Source organism: Diplotaxodon limnothrissa, linkage group LG11, assembly GCF_057381915.1.
Source record: "Diplotaxodon limnothrissa isolate DT_005_m linkage group LG11, D_limnothrissa_male_GT1.1, whole genome shotgun sequence".
Classification (NCBI taxonomy): domain Eukaryota; kingdom Metazoa; phylum Chordata; class Actinopteri; order Cichliformes; family Cichlidae; genus Diplotaxodon; species Diplotaxodon limnothrissa.
In genome coordinates this window covers 9,464,096-9,478,550 of record NC_140606.1, presented here as the reverse complement: position 1 = coordinate 9,478,550, position 14,455 = coordinate 9,464,096, and the positions used below count along the sequence as shown (strand labels likewise).

The 14,455-nt window shown below is 38.2% G+C and overlaps 1 protein-coding gene across 1 annotated transcript; it reads left to right on the top strand.

The window, feature by feature from the left end:
• The first annotated feature begins 8,189 nt into the window (after positions 1 to 8,189).
• On the top strand, positions 8,190 to 12,986 carry LOC146622318 (sialic acid-binding Ig-like lectin 14). Its single transcript, XM_085365050.1, has 9 exons — positions 8,190 to 8,238; positions 8,462 to 8,818; positions 10,192 to 10,482; positions 11,728 to 11,976; positions 12,059 to 12,319; positions 12,407 to 12,494; positions 12,580 to 12,672; positions 12,806 to 12,875; positions 12,951 to 12,986. Exons 1-9 carry the CDS (start codon positions 8,190 to 8,192, stop codon positions 12,984 to 12,986), a joined length of 1,494 nt encoding a protein of 497 aa, XP_085221176.1.
• The last annotated feature ends 1,469 nt before the right edge of the window (positions 12,987 to 14,455 follow it).

Below are 14,455 nucleotides of genomic sequence, written 5' to 3'. Positions count from 1 at the left end.
ATAATGAAAGAAAAGCCTCCCAACTACAAGGCGTTAGGTCATACTTGGAACAACTCAGTGATTAACTCATGATCAATGGTGATCAGTGGTTATATTTAAGGTATATACTTAAAGACCTTTTCTCCTCACATATGTTTATGTGTAATTTGAGTGTTTTGCTATTATGTACGCTTTATGCTTTAAGAAAAAGAGGGAAAACAGCAGAACCACTGTTTTCTATTATAAAAATTTTAAAACTATAGCATTACAGATTCCTTCTAAGAAGAAAAAGAAATTCTGCAAATACACTTCATTTTGTTTTCTCTCATTTCGTGTTGTTCAGGATGTTCAGGTTGACAATGTATGTCAACATTAAAACTTAAGCAAAAAAGACAGTGGCAAGAAAACAATCACAAAGCATTTTCTGGATTTCTTTTTTGAATAAAACAGTAAACAAAATCATTAACACATAAATGCACAAACTGACATCTGAAGCACAACTGGTCTAAAAGAAAAATCTTTTTGCAAACATCAGGAAGTGTGAGCCATAGAGAGAGGAGAGCTCCGAGCAGGTAGAAGCCACTGTGAAGACAATGGCTTTTTATTTTATTTAGTCATTTTTTATGAGATTTCTTGATTTAACAGATTTGGCAGTATTTAGGACTGGGTGTGGCTTATGAAATTTAGTCAACTTCACAAAAGAAATGTAGTTAATTGCAATAATTCATGATTTAAACAGATGGCAACAGCCTTTTCACTCTGGACCAAGTAGGCTTGGATAACATTTTTTCCACTTAATCAATGAAATCATAATTTAAAAACTAAGTTTGGTATTTTCCAGGGTTTCAAAATTTGTTTGATTATCTTAAAACTGTGTGAAAAAGAAAAAGAGGAGAAAAATATTTTATCACTTAACAGCAATTATGTTTCAAGATGCTACACTTTCTAAAAGTGACTTTTGGTTTATTCTTTTCCTAAGGAAAGACATTCAGCCTGGTTATTCCTCTTTTTTAAGGCCTGAGTTGTCGAAGAAGACTTGGTAAACTCTGGTTTGGTCAAAGTTTTAAGATTAGCAGATTTGTATTTAGAAAGGTGTTCTTGTAGAAGCAAAATCGATGTTGTTGTCAACTCTGTGTTGCATTTATTTATTCTGAGACCAGAGGAGACCAAAGCGGAGGTAACAGAAGCGCTAACTGATATTACACCCATCAAATAGACAGAATCAAAACACCAAATGAAAGCTAACACATCTGGATGTGTAAATGCGCAGCTGTTGCTCACAGAAAATATTTGCCATGTGAAATGTTGATATTCAGTTGAACAGTATTTCTGTTGACCCCATCTTCCAAAAACTACATCTGTGGAAACTTTAAAATGTAGATTTCTTTTTATTTGTGAAAGAAGAATAGAGAATAGAAATTTCATTTCATAAAAGTGTGTAAACTCTTCATACTGGTATATGCATGTATTTCTGTTTGTGGCCATTTCATACAGTTTCTGTGTACTGAGGGATTTACAGTGTTAAATGTGGAAAAGAACCCAACCCAGTATGTTTATCATTCATCTTTTGACTCCTTAAGACCTTTTAATAAAAATGTTTTAAATAAGTGTTTGTTTTCTTCCTTTGTATTGTTCAATCTTGTGTATTTGTGAACTCACGGAATGGAACCCGAGTCATCATCTTTAACAACTCAGAACACACAGTTCACTCACTTCAGCACAGCAACGTCAGAAAAGCTCAACTTAGCATTGGTATATTCGAAGTCAAGCATTTTCTCAAAGTGTGACTGCGCAAATTTACCAAGAAGATGGTCTCTGAGACAATAAACAGTGTAAATCTCGTGCCCTCTGATAGAAGCTCAGGTAAGTCGTCCTCTGATTTTCCTCCACTGCAGACAGCTTCAAACTGAGTTTTATGTCTGTAATTTAGTGTATTTGTACACGTACAAGTTTTTCAAATGCAAATTATTTTATTTTAAGTATTTTTTTTATTTAGTTACAGTTAGCATAATTTTTCTTGGTTTTCGTGCAGAAAAGTGCATTTTTCTTCTTTGTATTGAAAATACAACTGGTTGTTATTGGAAACGGATCAACTGTATTCTTAATTTTCTGCTGGAGTCTTTACTTTTTTGCTATTCGCAGTATGATGTTATTGTGACTTTAAAGCCTGGTTGTGTAGACTAAGTTAAAGGACAAAAACACCTCTCTGTACTTTTGAGTGTTGTTATATTACAAATATAATGTCATAACTTTGTCATATAGTTATGAAGCAAAATGTGGACAAAATAGAAATACTTGAGTAAAGACATAAAGTAACTGGACTTCAGTGCAGTCTTAGAGTAAATGTACATAGTTACTTTCAACCAGCTGGATATATTGTAGAAAGTCTGACTTTGACACAGACCTTAAACTAAACCACCAAACCTTCTCTAAACTTTAGCTGCATTAATTAGTTAAGTATTTTCAAATTTGTAAAATGGTGAACATTAAAACTCAGTGGCACTGAACATCACACAGACTTCTTGGTTCAATCAAAATCAAACTGCATGCTGTCATCAGCTTGATAATAACTGGGATTATCTGATTTATAGAGAGTTGTGGCAGCACCACTAAAGCCACATGTAGCTTGGAAAAAAAGGGGAAAGCCAGCACTGCATTAGAGTCACCTAGAAAAAGGCTGAGGAGTGGCCGTGGACCTGCTCAGTCAGCAGTAGACACTGTGCCAATAAAGGGTGTGAAAAGAAAGGCCAGCACCTCGAGAGAGACACCAGCTAAAAAACAGGAGAGAGGCACCAGTATCAGAGAATCACATGAGGAGCACAGAACTAAGCAGCTGCCAGGAACAGAAACATCTAGACAGGCAACCAGGGAAGATGACTGTGAGCCCTCGCCAGGATGCAGCAGTCAATCAGCTCCCATTTACAACAGTGGGAACATGTCCCTCCCATTCAACAGAAACAGAGGTAAACTAAGTAAGATCAGTGGTAGATGACTATACAGGACCGAACTGTATGGTTAGGCTGTGGATTTAGGATTAAAGGTATCTTAAGTTTGTTTTGTTGCTTTTAGGTTTGCAAATTCTTCATTGAGTTTTAAGCCTTTTTCCAATGTCTTTCACTAATGGTAATTATAGCAACGTCATGCAAACAGCAGTCATTTTCAGAACTCGGTGTGTTAGGTCAGTAAGTGGTGCTATGCAGTCATTTCCTAGTTGTAATGTCAGTCTCCTCCACAGTGGGACACACCAACAGTGTTGTGGAGCTGGGTTTAACTTCCAGCTCTTTAGTAGCTGATGGAAACTTTTTAATCACTCTGATACAAAATACTAAACAATGCATACGATATAATCGCCGCTCTGTTTAACATCAGCAAGCCCTAACATACTGACTCAGACACAATTGTATGAAAATGGCTAAACTCCATGATGCAGCTACGTACTGAGGAGTCGAAATATTGTGAGAGGATGTGCAATTTTCTCTTTTGTTTAAGAAATGTTTTGTTAACAATAACAGATTTAAAGTAAATGAGCCCTAATCAAAAGTAGCATGTCATATTATTCCGTTTACAGTAATACCAATACAATATTAGTTAATGATTAGAAAATGAAATATCGCGATAGAATAAACGCACATGCGCGGTGCCTTTGTTTTCATACACACATGGTGGAAAGGAATTTGCATTTGCACTATTAAATTTTTATATAGCTTTAATGCACATAAAAAACAGCTGCTTGTTTGAGTGAAAATAAATTGATGGGGTTTTTTTGCACTAATAAAGTTGTGGAGTTGTAAAGTATTTTGTCTCGCACCAATTATATCGTCAGTTATATCGTTATCGCAAATTTTCAAATATATATCGTGATAAATATATTTGGCCATATTGCCCTGCCCTACCCTACTTCTTACAGCAACAAAGTAAATACTCTGAAATGCTAATACTTGACCCGTTGAGCTTCCTTCTACACTCTTTCCAGTTACCTGCTTCAGCTAAACAAACCAAATTGAATATTTCTAGTAGTGGAAACATTTCTAATTTTACTATTTCCTACGTTGTGCTACACATGAGAAAACAATAAGATATTTGTTCCATTTATCCCACATTATCCGAAGTTCATATGCAAAAATATGTTTCTCTCTCTGTCTGTGTTTAGCCTTCTTTGAGGCCAAATACGAAGCGCTTGAAATGCTCGGGGAAGGAGGCTTTGGTTCTGTTTATGCTGGGAGAAGAAAAACAGATGATTTACCAGTGAGTACAAATCTTAATGATATATCTCTCTTACCATTGCCTGTAATAACCAAAATACTACTGACTGGCCTGTAGGTGGTGATCAAATACATCAACAAAGATGATGTACAACGTGAACAAGTGGTGAGTGATTAGTAGTATTAAAGATGTTTCACCTTCTTGTTCCTTTGCTGTGGAAATCAATTTTTTTCCCTTTGCTGTGGAAATCAAACTACTCATCATTAAATATCACTGAAAACTTATTTCATTTCATTCATGTATATGTATAAAAATAATGATAATTTAAAAAAAATTATTAATAACAGATGTAACAACAGCTAAAAAATAATAGTTTATAAAAAATAGTTTAGTAATTGCAACAAAGAGAAAAAGCATCTTGAGGTGACTTTTGTTGTGATTTGGCGCTATATAAATTACACTTAATTTAATATTCTTCACTTGATTGATGCAGGGTTTCTTTTTAATTTACAAATTTTCTCCTTGGTATCATGGGTAATTCAGCAACCACTGGCTTCAGCATTCCCAAGAAACTGTCCTGGGGAAGCCAGAAAGGGGACACAGTCAGGATGCAGGACTTATTGGTAAATCGTGACGATGTTTTCTGGAGTGTTACAGGAACACACAGCTTAAGTATGGAGGAGATTGATCTCGCTCACAACTACCCTTTTGCTGAATTACCTGTTCAGGAGAGCAACATACTTCTTCTGTGTCCCCGGCCAGTAACTAAAAAGGAAACACAAGCTCAAGCACCTTTGCACCCAGGAAACAAACTACATTTTTTTGTCTTGTGCACAGTATTGCGCCGACATTACGTTACATGGAGCTGCAGCTGCCCACGGTGATGGAGTGATAGAGCACCTCTTCAACCTGAGCCTGAGGCTGGGAAGAGTCCCACAGCTCTGGAAAACCTCCTGTGTTGTACCAGTGCCAAAGACTTCACGCCCCAAGGACCTCAACAGCTACAGGCCGGTGGCTCTGACATCCCACCTGATGAAGACCCTGGAGCGGTTGGTCCTGGCTCAGCTTCGGCGCCTGGTGAGCTCATCACTGGACCCACTTCAGTTTGCCTACCAACCTGGCATTGGAGTGGATGATGCCATCATCCACCTCCTACATCATTCCCTCGCTCACCTGGAGACTCCTGGGAGCACTGTGAGAATCATGTTCTTTGATTTCTCCAGTGCCTTCAACACTATTTTTCCCTCGGTTCTGAAGGACAAGCTGGAGAACTCTGGAGTGGACCATCACCTCACTAGCTGGATTTTGGACTACCTCACCGACCGACCACAGTATGTGAGGACTCAGGGCTGTGTGTCGGACAGGGTCGTCTGCAGTACGGGGGCCCCACAGGGAACGGATCTGGCTCCGTTCCTCTCCACCAACTACACTGCAGACTTCTCCCACAACTCCACCCAGTGCTTCCTGCAAAAGTTCTCTGATGACTCTGCAATAGTCGGCCTCATCACTGATGGAGACGACAAGGAGTACAGAGGACTGACTCAGGACTTTGTGGACTGGTGCCAGCTGAACTACCTCCAGATCAATGCCAGTAAAACCAAGGAGCTGGTGGTAGACTTCCGCAGGCACAAGCATTCTCCACTGCAACCACTGAACATCCAAGGTATGGACATTGAGGCTGTGGACAGCTACAGGTACCTTGGTGTTCATCTGAACAACAAACTGGACTGGACTCATAATTCAGATGCCCTCTACAGGAAAGGGCAGAGCAGGCTGTACCTGCTGTGGAGACTCAGGTCGTTTGGAGTAGAGGGCCCACTCCTGAAGATCTTCTATGACTCTGTGGTGGCCTCAGCCATCTTCTATGGTGTAGTCTGCTGGGGCGGCAGCATCTCTGCTGGGGACAGAAAGAGACTGAACAGGCTGATCTGAAGGGCCAGCTCTGTTCTAGGATGCCCTCTGGACCCAATGGAGGTGGTGAGTGACAGTAGAATGGCGGCTAAGCTGTCATCCCTGTTGGACAACATCTCCCACCCCATGCAAGAGACTCTGACAGCACTGAGCAACTCCTTCAGTGGGAGACTGCGGCACCATCCCACACCGGATGGAGAGATTTCACAGGTCTTTCCTCCCCACTGCTGTCAGACTCCACAACAAAGATTTTTGCAGCTGATCAAACCCTTACACGTGCAATAAGACTGCTATATGTGCAATTCTTGTACAATTCTTCTTCTGACGAAGTTGTATTTTTGTATTTTCTTACTCAGTTGTATATAGCATTTGTATTTCTATTTTATTCTATTGTATATATTAGTCTATTCTATTTTATTCTATTGTATATAGTATTTTATTTTATTGCATTCCAGTGTTTTCTAATTTCTGCTACATAACTTTGCACTTTTGCTGTAACAAAACAAATTTCCCACGAGTGGGACTAATAAAGGTCATCTTATCTTATCTTATCTTAAACTGTGACTATCACCAGGTAACGTGGGCATGTTTCCTGAATCAGCAGCAGCTGTTAAACAGCTAACAGGCGAGCAGGATGTATGTAGGTAGGTAGGGTAGGGTAGGTCCACCAATGGTGTCATGAGGAAAATGTTGGCTCATTATTTATATAAATACGGAGACATGACACAAGGACGATTTTTTTATTAAAATTATTTCATTGTTGTCTGAAGATAATACTGATGCATTTGTATGAGCTGGACAGGATGGAGACCTTTTTGCTGAAGTATGAGCTCATAAAGGGGAAACAATACCAATTTAAAAAAGACTGGGTCCCTTTTTGTGAAAATTTAAAATAGTTTATTTTTTTGACATTGTGTAACAATTTAAACAAATCTTTTTTTTATTGCATTAGTTTGGTGTCTTAGTAATGAAGTAGGTTGTGAAGTTGTGAGATAGTAAGAGCTTAAGCATAAATCGTACAAGACAACATGTCATGTAAATGCCGAAAGGTATCAACTAAGTAAATGAAATCCTGTGGTGACAGCTCTGCACCAACAATCTCCAGGTACAACTTAAGACAATGAGGCGAATAAGTAAAAGGTACAGTCATTCTTCTCAAATTAGAAAAAAACATGAAAATGTCTTTCCTCTTTGTTAACTAAACTCCTCATTGATGCAGTTGTTGATATAACTGAGCATTTTTATTACTTTGGATCCATGTGCTAATTTTGATGTTATTTGAATGGATACTAGATGTAGTATGAGATAGTCTGTCACTCTACAACATAGATCTCATATTGTTTCACTAGAACTTCTACACATATTAGGGGAGGTGTCATAATAGTTTATAACTAAAATGTGAATGTGCTGAGGTACAATCAGCCTCCCATTGAAGACTAGGTTGTGCATCTAAAAAGCTAAACTTTTTTAAAATACTAAATGAATGACCTCACTCACATATACTACAGCATAACTGCTTTTTTCCTTTCATTTCAAATGTGTTCTCTTTTATTCAACTCAAGATGAACTTTTACAAGCTCTGTAGAAGCACTAAGAGATGAATGAGTTGTAGTTGACCTCTATTAATATCACTGCAATAAAGAGCAAAGGACATCTGGCAGAGCCAGGCTAGAATAAGCACAGATATTTGTGCTCAATGGAAGATGCGAGGCAAGATACAACATACGCTTAAAGAGACGACAAATACCTCGTACATCATTATTATTATTATTATCATTATTATTATTATTACGTTACATATGAAATCTGAAATTCAACTTGTGAAAAATAAAATGTGTTATTTTATAATCTTATAAATCTTCTTAACACCCCTTTGATAAAATCTTGGCAAATCATTCAAAAAGGATAAATATTGATACATATGACCTGCTTCCCCATTCTACACTTTGTAAATTCACAGAAATTGTGGCAAAGTGGATCAAGTGAGTATTAAAAGCAGAACGGAAACTTGACATCACTTGTCCATAGAGGAAATAAAAGCACCCACACATACACACATTTGTTATTTTATTTAGATGTGGAAATAAGAAGAAGAGATGGATGTTTGGCAGTGGCTTTTGTTTTTCATATGCATTTGCGTCAAAGGTATGATACATTTTGCACAATGTGTATGAATAGAGGTAATGTTTACTTACTTATTTGCCAGTTACAGAACTGAACAGTCAGTTGTGTCTTATAATGCATCTTTTGTTGTCCAGGCAGTTTTTAGGGAATCAGCATTTTGTTTCATACATTTAAGATTCCTGTCTCTTGTTGATCAACCTGTTTCTGTGCTTCATTTCTTCACACTTTGTGCATTTTATTACAGTTACTCAAACAGAAGCGTCATCTTGGACTATTGCTGTCCCATCCTCAGTAAAAGGTCTCCTTGGGTCATGTGTGGTGATCCCTTGCTCTTATAACTACCCAAATGCAAAGGTCCAAACATTCACAGGGATTTGGACCAATGATGGGAATCAAGTCATCTATCATCCAACTGAGTCTAAAATGCTGGAGCAGTATAGGAGACGAACAAAACTTCTTGGAGACATCAGCAAGAGTAACTGTTCTCTGATGATTGAAAATCTTCAACAAAATGATGGAGGGCCTTTTCACTTCAGGATTGAACTTGGAGGCTATAACAGTTTTTCCTACTTAAATAAGAAAGTCTCCATTTCAATGATTCGTAAGTAAAATGTTCATTAATATTGCCAATAATAAAATCGCATTTTCCAAGCTTAGTATTGTCTGTTTATTCAGTGTTGTTGCTAGTTTTTTGGTCTGAGCTGATTCATTTGTACTAATAACAGATACACTTTTGCTTTGTTACCTAACTGATTCAAACCTAAGCTCTGACAATGCATTTATGAACCAGCAAATCAACCTATAATAGCACTTTATTATTAATATTATCCAGCAGTGTGTTCAGTGTCTGTGACTTTTTTCCTCACATTTTGCTTCTGAAAGCCCAATGTAACTAATTACTTAGAACCCTGAAAGACAGGTTTTGCGGTTAATACAAATTGATTTGGTTTAGAGGTTTTTTTTTTCTTTAATATTTCTGTTTTCATGTTCATCATTTGTGCTATTAAATCAGGCTAATTCATTTTATCTTTCAGTTTATGTGTGATGTTGCATCCAGTTCTTTGTTTTCCTACATTCTCAAGCTTGAAATCAGACTGAAAGTACATCTTGCATCGGTTTGGAAACATGCAGACATGGAAAGATTAAATAATTCCAAATGAAGCCACCACTCTTTTCCTGTTATATTTTCCAACCAGAGCTGATTCTTTTTTTCATGAACAGCAACTCAAACAAAACAGGAAATATCTTTCTTCCTATTCTTTCCCCCCATACTTCCTTGTAATATGTGTTAGTAATATATCTGTGTTATGCATTAATAACCTCACTAGACTCTGGTGGTGATTTTCAACACTTTATTCATGTTTAACGTATTTTCTGCACTATAAGTCACACTTAAAATCCTTGAATTTTCTCAAAAATCAAGAGTGCGCCTTATAATCCGGTGCACCTTATGTGTGAATTTTGGTTGTGCTTACTGACCTCGAACTGATTTCATGTGGTACGCTCAAAAATCTGTCAAAAAGTGCTTTAGTACGAAGCATGATGGGTTGTCAGAGAATTACGGCTACCGTACTCAGGAGCCTCGCGGTGTAATCTAGGTCCAAACTCTGCTTCAGGTCCCAAAGTCAAACAATCACTGCGGCATCACTGAGAGTTAAAACCTGAGTTAAAGAATTGTTTCATCTTTAATAAAATGATCTGCGTTGCTGCTTTACCAGGTGTAACAATTAAGTTTAACATTTGCTTAATGTAATGTAATATGTAATTATGTATGAAAACAGACCCGTTCATCGACAGTGCATCTTATAATCCGGTTCACATTATGGTCTGAAAAATACAGTATCAACAAATTTAATTAATTTAAGGAAGGCAAGTTCATAAGTCAAAGCTTTATAAAATACAGTATCAACTGCCGAGTACATTAAGTGTTCTCTCAGAAAATTTGATTATTCATGATCTTTCTTGTTAACACAGGTGAACCAAATGCCATTGATTTTTCTGCGCATGAGGACATAAAGGAGGGTCAACCTGTGTCTGCATCCTGCTCTGTGTTTCACTCCTGCCCCACATATCCACCAGCTTTTCACTGGAGTCACTCTGGAGAGCAGCATTTTCAAGCACAGAAGCTTCATGATGGCCAGTGGAAGGCAACATCAATTTTAATGTTTCGCTCAAACCGCACTGATCACAACAAACTGTTACAATGCAGGGTAACATACCACGGAGGAAAGCACCAAGAAACATCCAAGACCCTTAAAGTAAAATGTAAGTGTGCATTTCTAAATATGTGTTGATGATAAAAGACAAATTCCTCAAGCATTTTAAAAACTAAAATTTGTGCATTACTTTTTGATGTTTCATTTAGCAGCTTCTGCATCTAGCTTCAGTCAGAGTCACAGGATTCGCAGTCATCATGACTCATATAGATTCCAACCACAGTCAGCAATAAGATGTCTGGTATTTTCACTGGATGGACATGTGACAGAAAGAAGAGCAAATTCTGTCTGTGTCTCCGTTTATCAGTTATGACTTTATAATCATTAAATTGACTCATTTTTTTTTTTAAGTCGTAATTTTATTCTTTTTTTCTTTAGCGTTTCTTAGTCAATGGTGATGTTAGTTTAGCAGTCTGTCTGGTCTCCATTGACCGAAATATATCAAATATTAGATGGACTACTTGGATATTTTGTTAGTTCATGGTAGGGTTGGGCGATATGTAAAAATTTTCCAACCGACAATCGTCAGTCCAATAATCGACAATGGGCGAGTCACCCATTTTTGATGGGTGGAGCCATGTAATCATGCACGGACTGATTTGCGCGTTTACAACATAAAAGAAGTTCAAGCATGGACAAACTAATTTCCCAAAAAATTTAGAGCGTTAAAGCGGTCATCACGATTAACGAGGTTAAAATTTTTAATGCACTAAACCCATCTGGATGGGTTAATTGTTATTCGCTTTTATCATGATGATGGCACGTTAACGCTTACAGCACAAAGAAATATATAAAGGCTTTAAACCACATGAAGGGGGTAAACCTAAGGATGTAACCAAAGTGGTGTGCCACTTGTGCAGACATATAGTGTGAGCAAAGTACTTAAACACGACTAACCTGCATGAGCATGTACGTGTCCACCATCCGGCTGAGTATACTTGGCTGTCACCAGCTTCTGCAGCTCCATCAACAAGCATTTCGGCGCACTCTGAGGAGGGTGCATTTGCTCACTGTTAAAACAGCGCTGTTTCTTTCTGTTGACTGCTTCTATTAGCTCCATCATTCTTAGCAAACTTACTCATTGGCAAATAAATAAATAAATTGCCTATCGCCGATGGGCTCAGCCTATCGTCAATATATTTGTCCAATCAGAACCTTGCTGACTTTGGCAACTGCTTGAAAATTTACTCTAGTACTACCATTATGTCAAAATGCTTAATGAAACTCAGCTTTTACCTCACTGTGTAAAATGATACAAAATGCTGCAGAGTAAGGGTTAAATGTTTCTATGCAGATGCTCCAGTGAATGTGAAGGTCGAGTACCAGTCAGATGTGAATGAGGGAGAGACTGCACACCTGAAGTGCTCCAGTGATGCAAACCCTGTCAGCAGCTATGAGTGGCACAGTGAAACTGGTGTTCTGCTGAATAAGGGGCAAACCTACACAATGTCAAATGTCTCCAGACACTCAGAGCCCGTGTACTGCACTGCTGTTAATGAAGAAGGACGAGTCAAGTCAAGCACCCTGAAGCTCAATGTGTTATGTAAGTAAATAATAGAACAAATATAACAACAAAAGATGAATGCATGGATATATGTTTCTAATTACATTTGCTGTTCTTACAGATGGCCCTGACATTGAGACTTACTCTAAGTGCTCCTCATATAACGGCATAGTAAAGTGTGATTGCATTGTACAGTCCAGGCCCCCCAGCATGGTCCATTTTGTTCTTGGTGACAGAGTCCTGCCAAGCACCACAGTAGAGACAAATGGCTCTGTTACTACTGGGACTCTGCAGACAGACTTTAGGTCCTTTAGGTTTGTTCACTGTCTGGCAAACAACACGCTGGGAAATGCTAACCTCACACTCTCTTTACCTGTTAATGGTAAGTAAAAATGTCAAAAATAGAACATAAATTCTTTTTATTCAACATTTCCATGACAAAAAACACAGTATGTTTTTCTTTCTTCAGACAACATGCAATATATCTTTATTGCCTCTGGAACAGGTGTCATTTTGCTCATTATTTTGATAGCTACTGCTGTCGGAGTTAAAAAATGGTGAGTCATTAAACAAATTATTGTAATATCATTAAAGGTAATGCCAAAAAACTCAAACAAAAACACCCAAACATATTTCTGCTAGCACGCGGAGATCAGGAGAGACACCACCATCTGACCTGAGCACAATGAAGTCAGAGAGACCTGTAGAGATCCCTCATTATGCCCCAGCAAGGAGGTATACATTCTTCACCTTAATTAGCAAACAAACAAAACTTTTGATTAAATGTAACCTAAGAAGGAGTGACTGAACTTCATTTTCATGTAGATAAGAAAAAAATCTTGTGTGCTTTTCTTTATTGTTTCTGCAGGAAAGAGAACTATGAGGATGCCCATTGCAATGACATTTACACCAATTTTCATGTATATGGCAACGTAGGGGTGAGTTAGGTTTTCTTCATTTGTTATGTGCCTGCATCAAACAATGGAATGAATTAAACTTATTTTTCTATGCAGACCGACTTGGATGAATCAGTATACGCCAATGTGTAACATCTGTGAAAGACCAGCTGCAGTCCATGTTTGTGTCTTCAGATGGAAGTCAAGGAAAATGTTAAAAAAAATCCTTATGCTATTTTCATCTTATATCACATATGTTATTCCAGTTGTTCATTAAGTGTTTTATCATCAGTCTCCCCGCAAAGGGAAGAGAGTATGTAGTCGATTCTGTCTATTTGTCTGTCTGTCTCATTTCCACTCTCTTTTTAAATAGGGAGTGTTTAGTGGTTGTGAAATTAAAGCAATTTGTCTTTCTGGGATTGTGTACCAACTTCAACACAGAATGCAGAAAAGCACACTGTAGTGTATGAGTGTGATTGGTATTCTTGGTGTCTAATATCTTTAGGCATCAACTAAATACAGGAAACCCTGTATTGACTATAACTTGAGGTACAGTCATTCTGCTTAAAAAAATAAAACAACAAAAAAACAAACAAACAGAAAAAGTATTTAAAATGTGTTTAAAATGTTACATCTTTTTTAAATCAAACTCATAATTTACAGCGGTTCGAAAACATCTTTGCTCCCTTCCCGATTTCCTATTTTTTGTGAGTTTTCCACACTTAGATGTTTCAGATCAAACAAATGTAAATATTAAACAAAGGTAACATATGTGCTAGCAGCACAGATGGAGCACTTGGCGAGACACAGGAGGCAGCTGACCACAGGCAGTTTTTGTGACACGAAAGAGTCCACCCAGACCGATTCTATGAGTTTTGTACAGGTGACTCGTGTCATTCAGAGCAGAGACTTGCAATGATTCAGCCAAGGTGATTAGAAGAATGCTGGGCTCTTTTGCTAATGATTGATCAAGGAACCTTTGTTCAGCTCCAGAGCAATCAGGGCATGACAAAAGTGAGTGTGAGTGTTAAAGGTGAGTTCGACCAGGCACCTAGGTTGTGGTAGGGAAGCTTCATTTATTTTGCCCGCTAGTATCTCTACAATTACTGGTAAGCAAAATCTTCTGGCCACAAGGGACAGGTGGTAATGACGTGCCCCTTTCTGCCACCATAAATACTCACTGACCATCAGCCACCTTCTCCTTACTGAGGGTCAGAGGCAAGCCCACCAAGCTGCATGGGCTGCGCTTCGGCATTTGTAGGCTCGCTTCTCCCTGGGCTGTGCTCCTCCAAGTCAGGTCCTCCAAACTCCCGAGGAGAACCCGCTAACTAGTTGCTGGAACAGGACAGGAATCTGCTGGGTCCATTAATGACTGGATTTCTTCATCAGTTTTGCTGACTGGTGGAAAAACAGGACCCAAAACCATGACTTCCACAACAGGGACCGTGAGTTTATTTACAGTGTAAAACCAAAGTGAAAACAGTCCAGCAAAACGTGATTCCCTCCATAATGATCGTGCCGGCTTCTTTCACACGTGCTCTCCACAGTCCCCTCAGAAATATTTACAAAAACTAAGAGTTCTCTCCAAAATTCCACAGTTTTCATGGGCACACAAGGAGACA

Bases quoted from the DNA above. Each gene is read 5' to 3' on its own strand.
- LOC146622318 (XM_085365050.1), top strand. From the start codon at position 8,190: ATGGATGTTTGGCAGTGGCTTTTGTTTTTCATATGCATTTGCGTCAAA. The intron at 8,239-8,461 runs GTATGATACATT...ATTTTATTACAG, and splicing joins CATATGCATTTGCGTCAAAG to TTACTCAAACAGAAGCGTCA. The intron at 12,320-12,406 runs GTAAGTAAAAAT...TTCTTTCTTCAG, and splicing joins ACTCTCTTTACCTGTTAATG to ACAACATGCAATATATCTTT.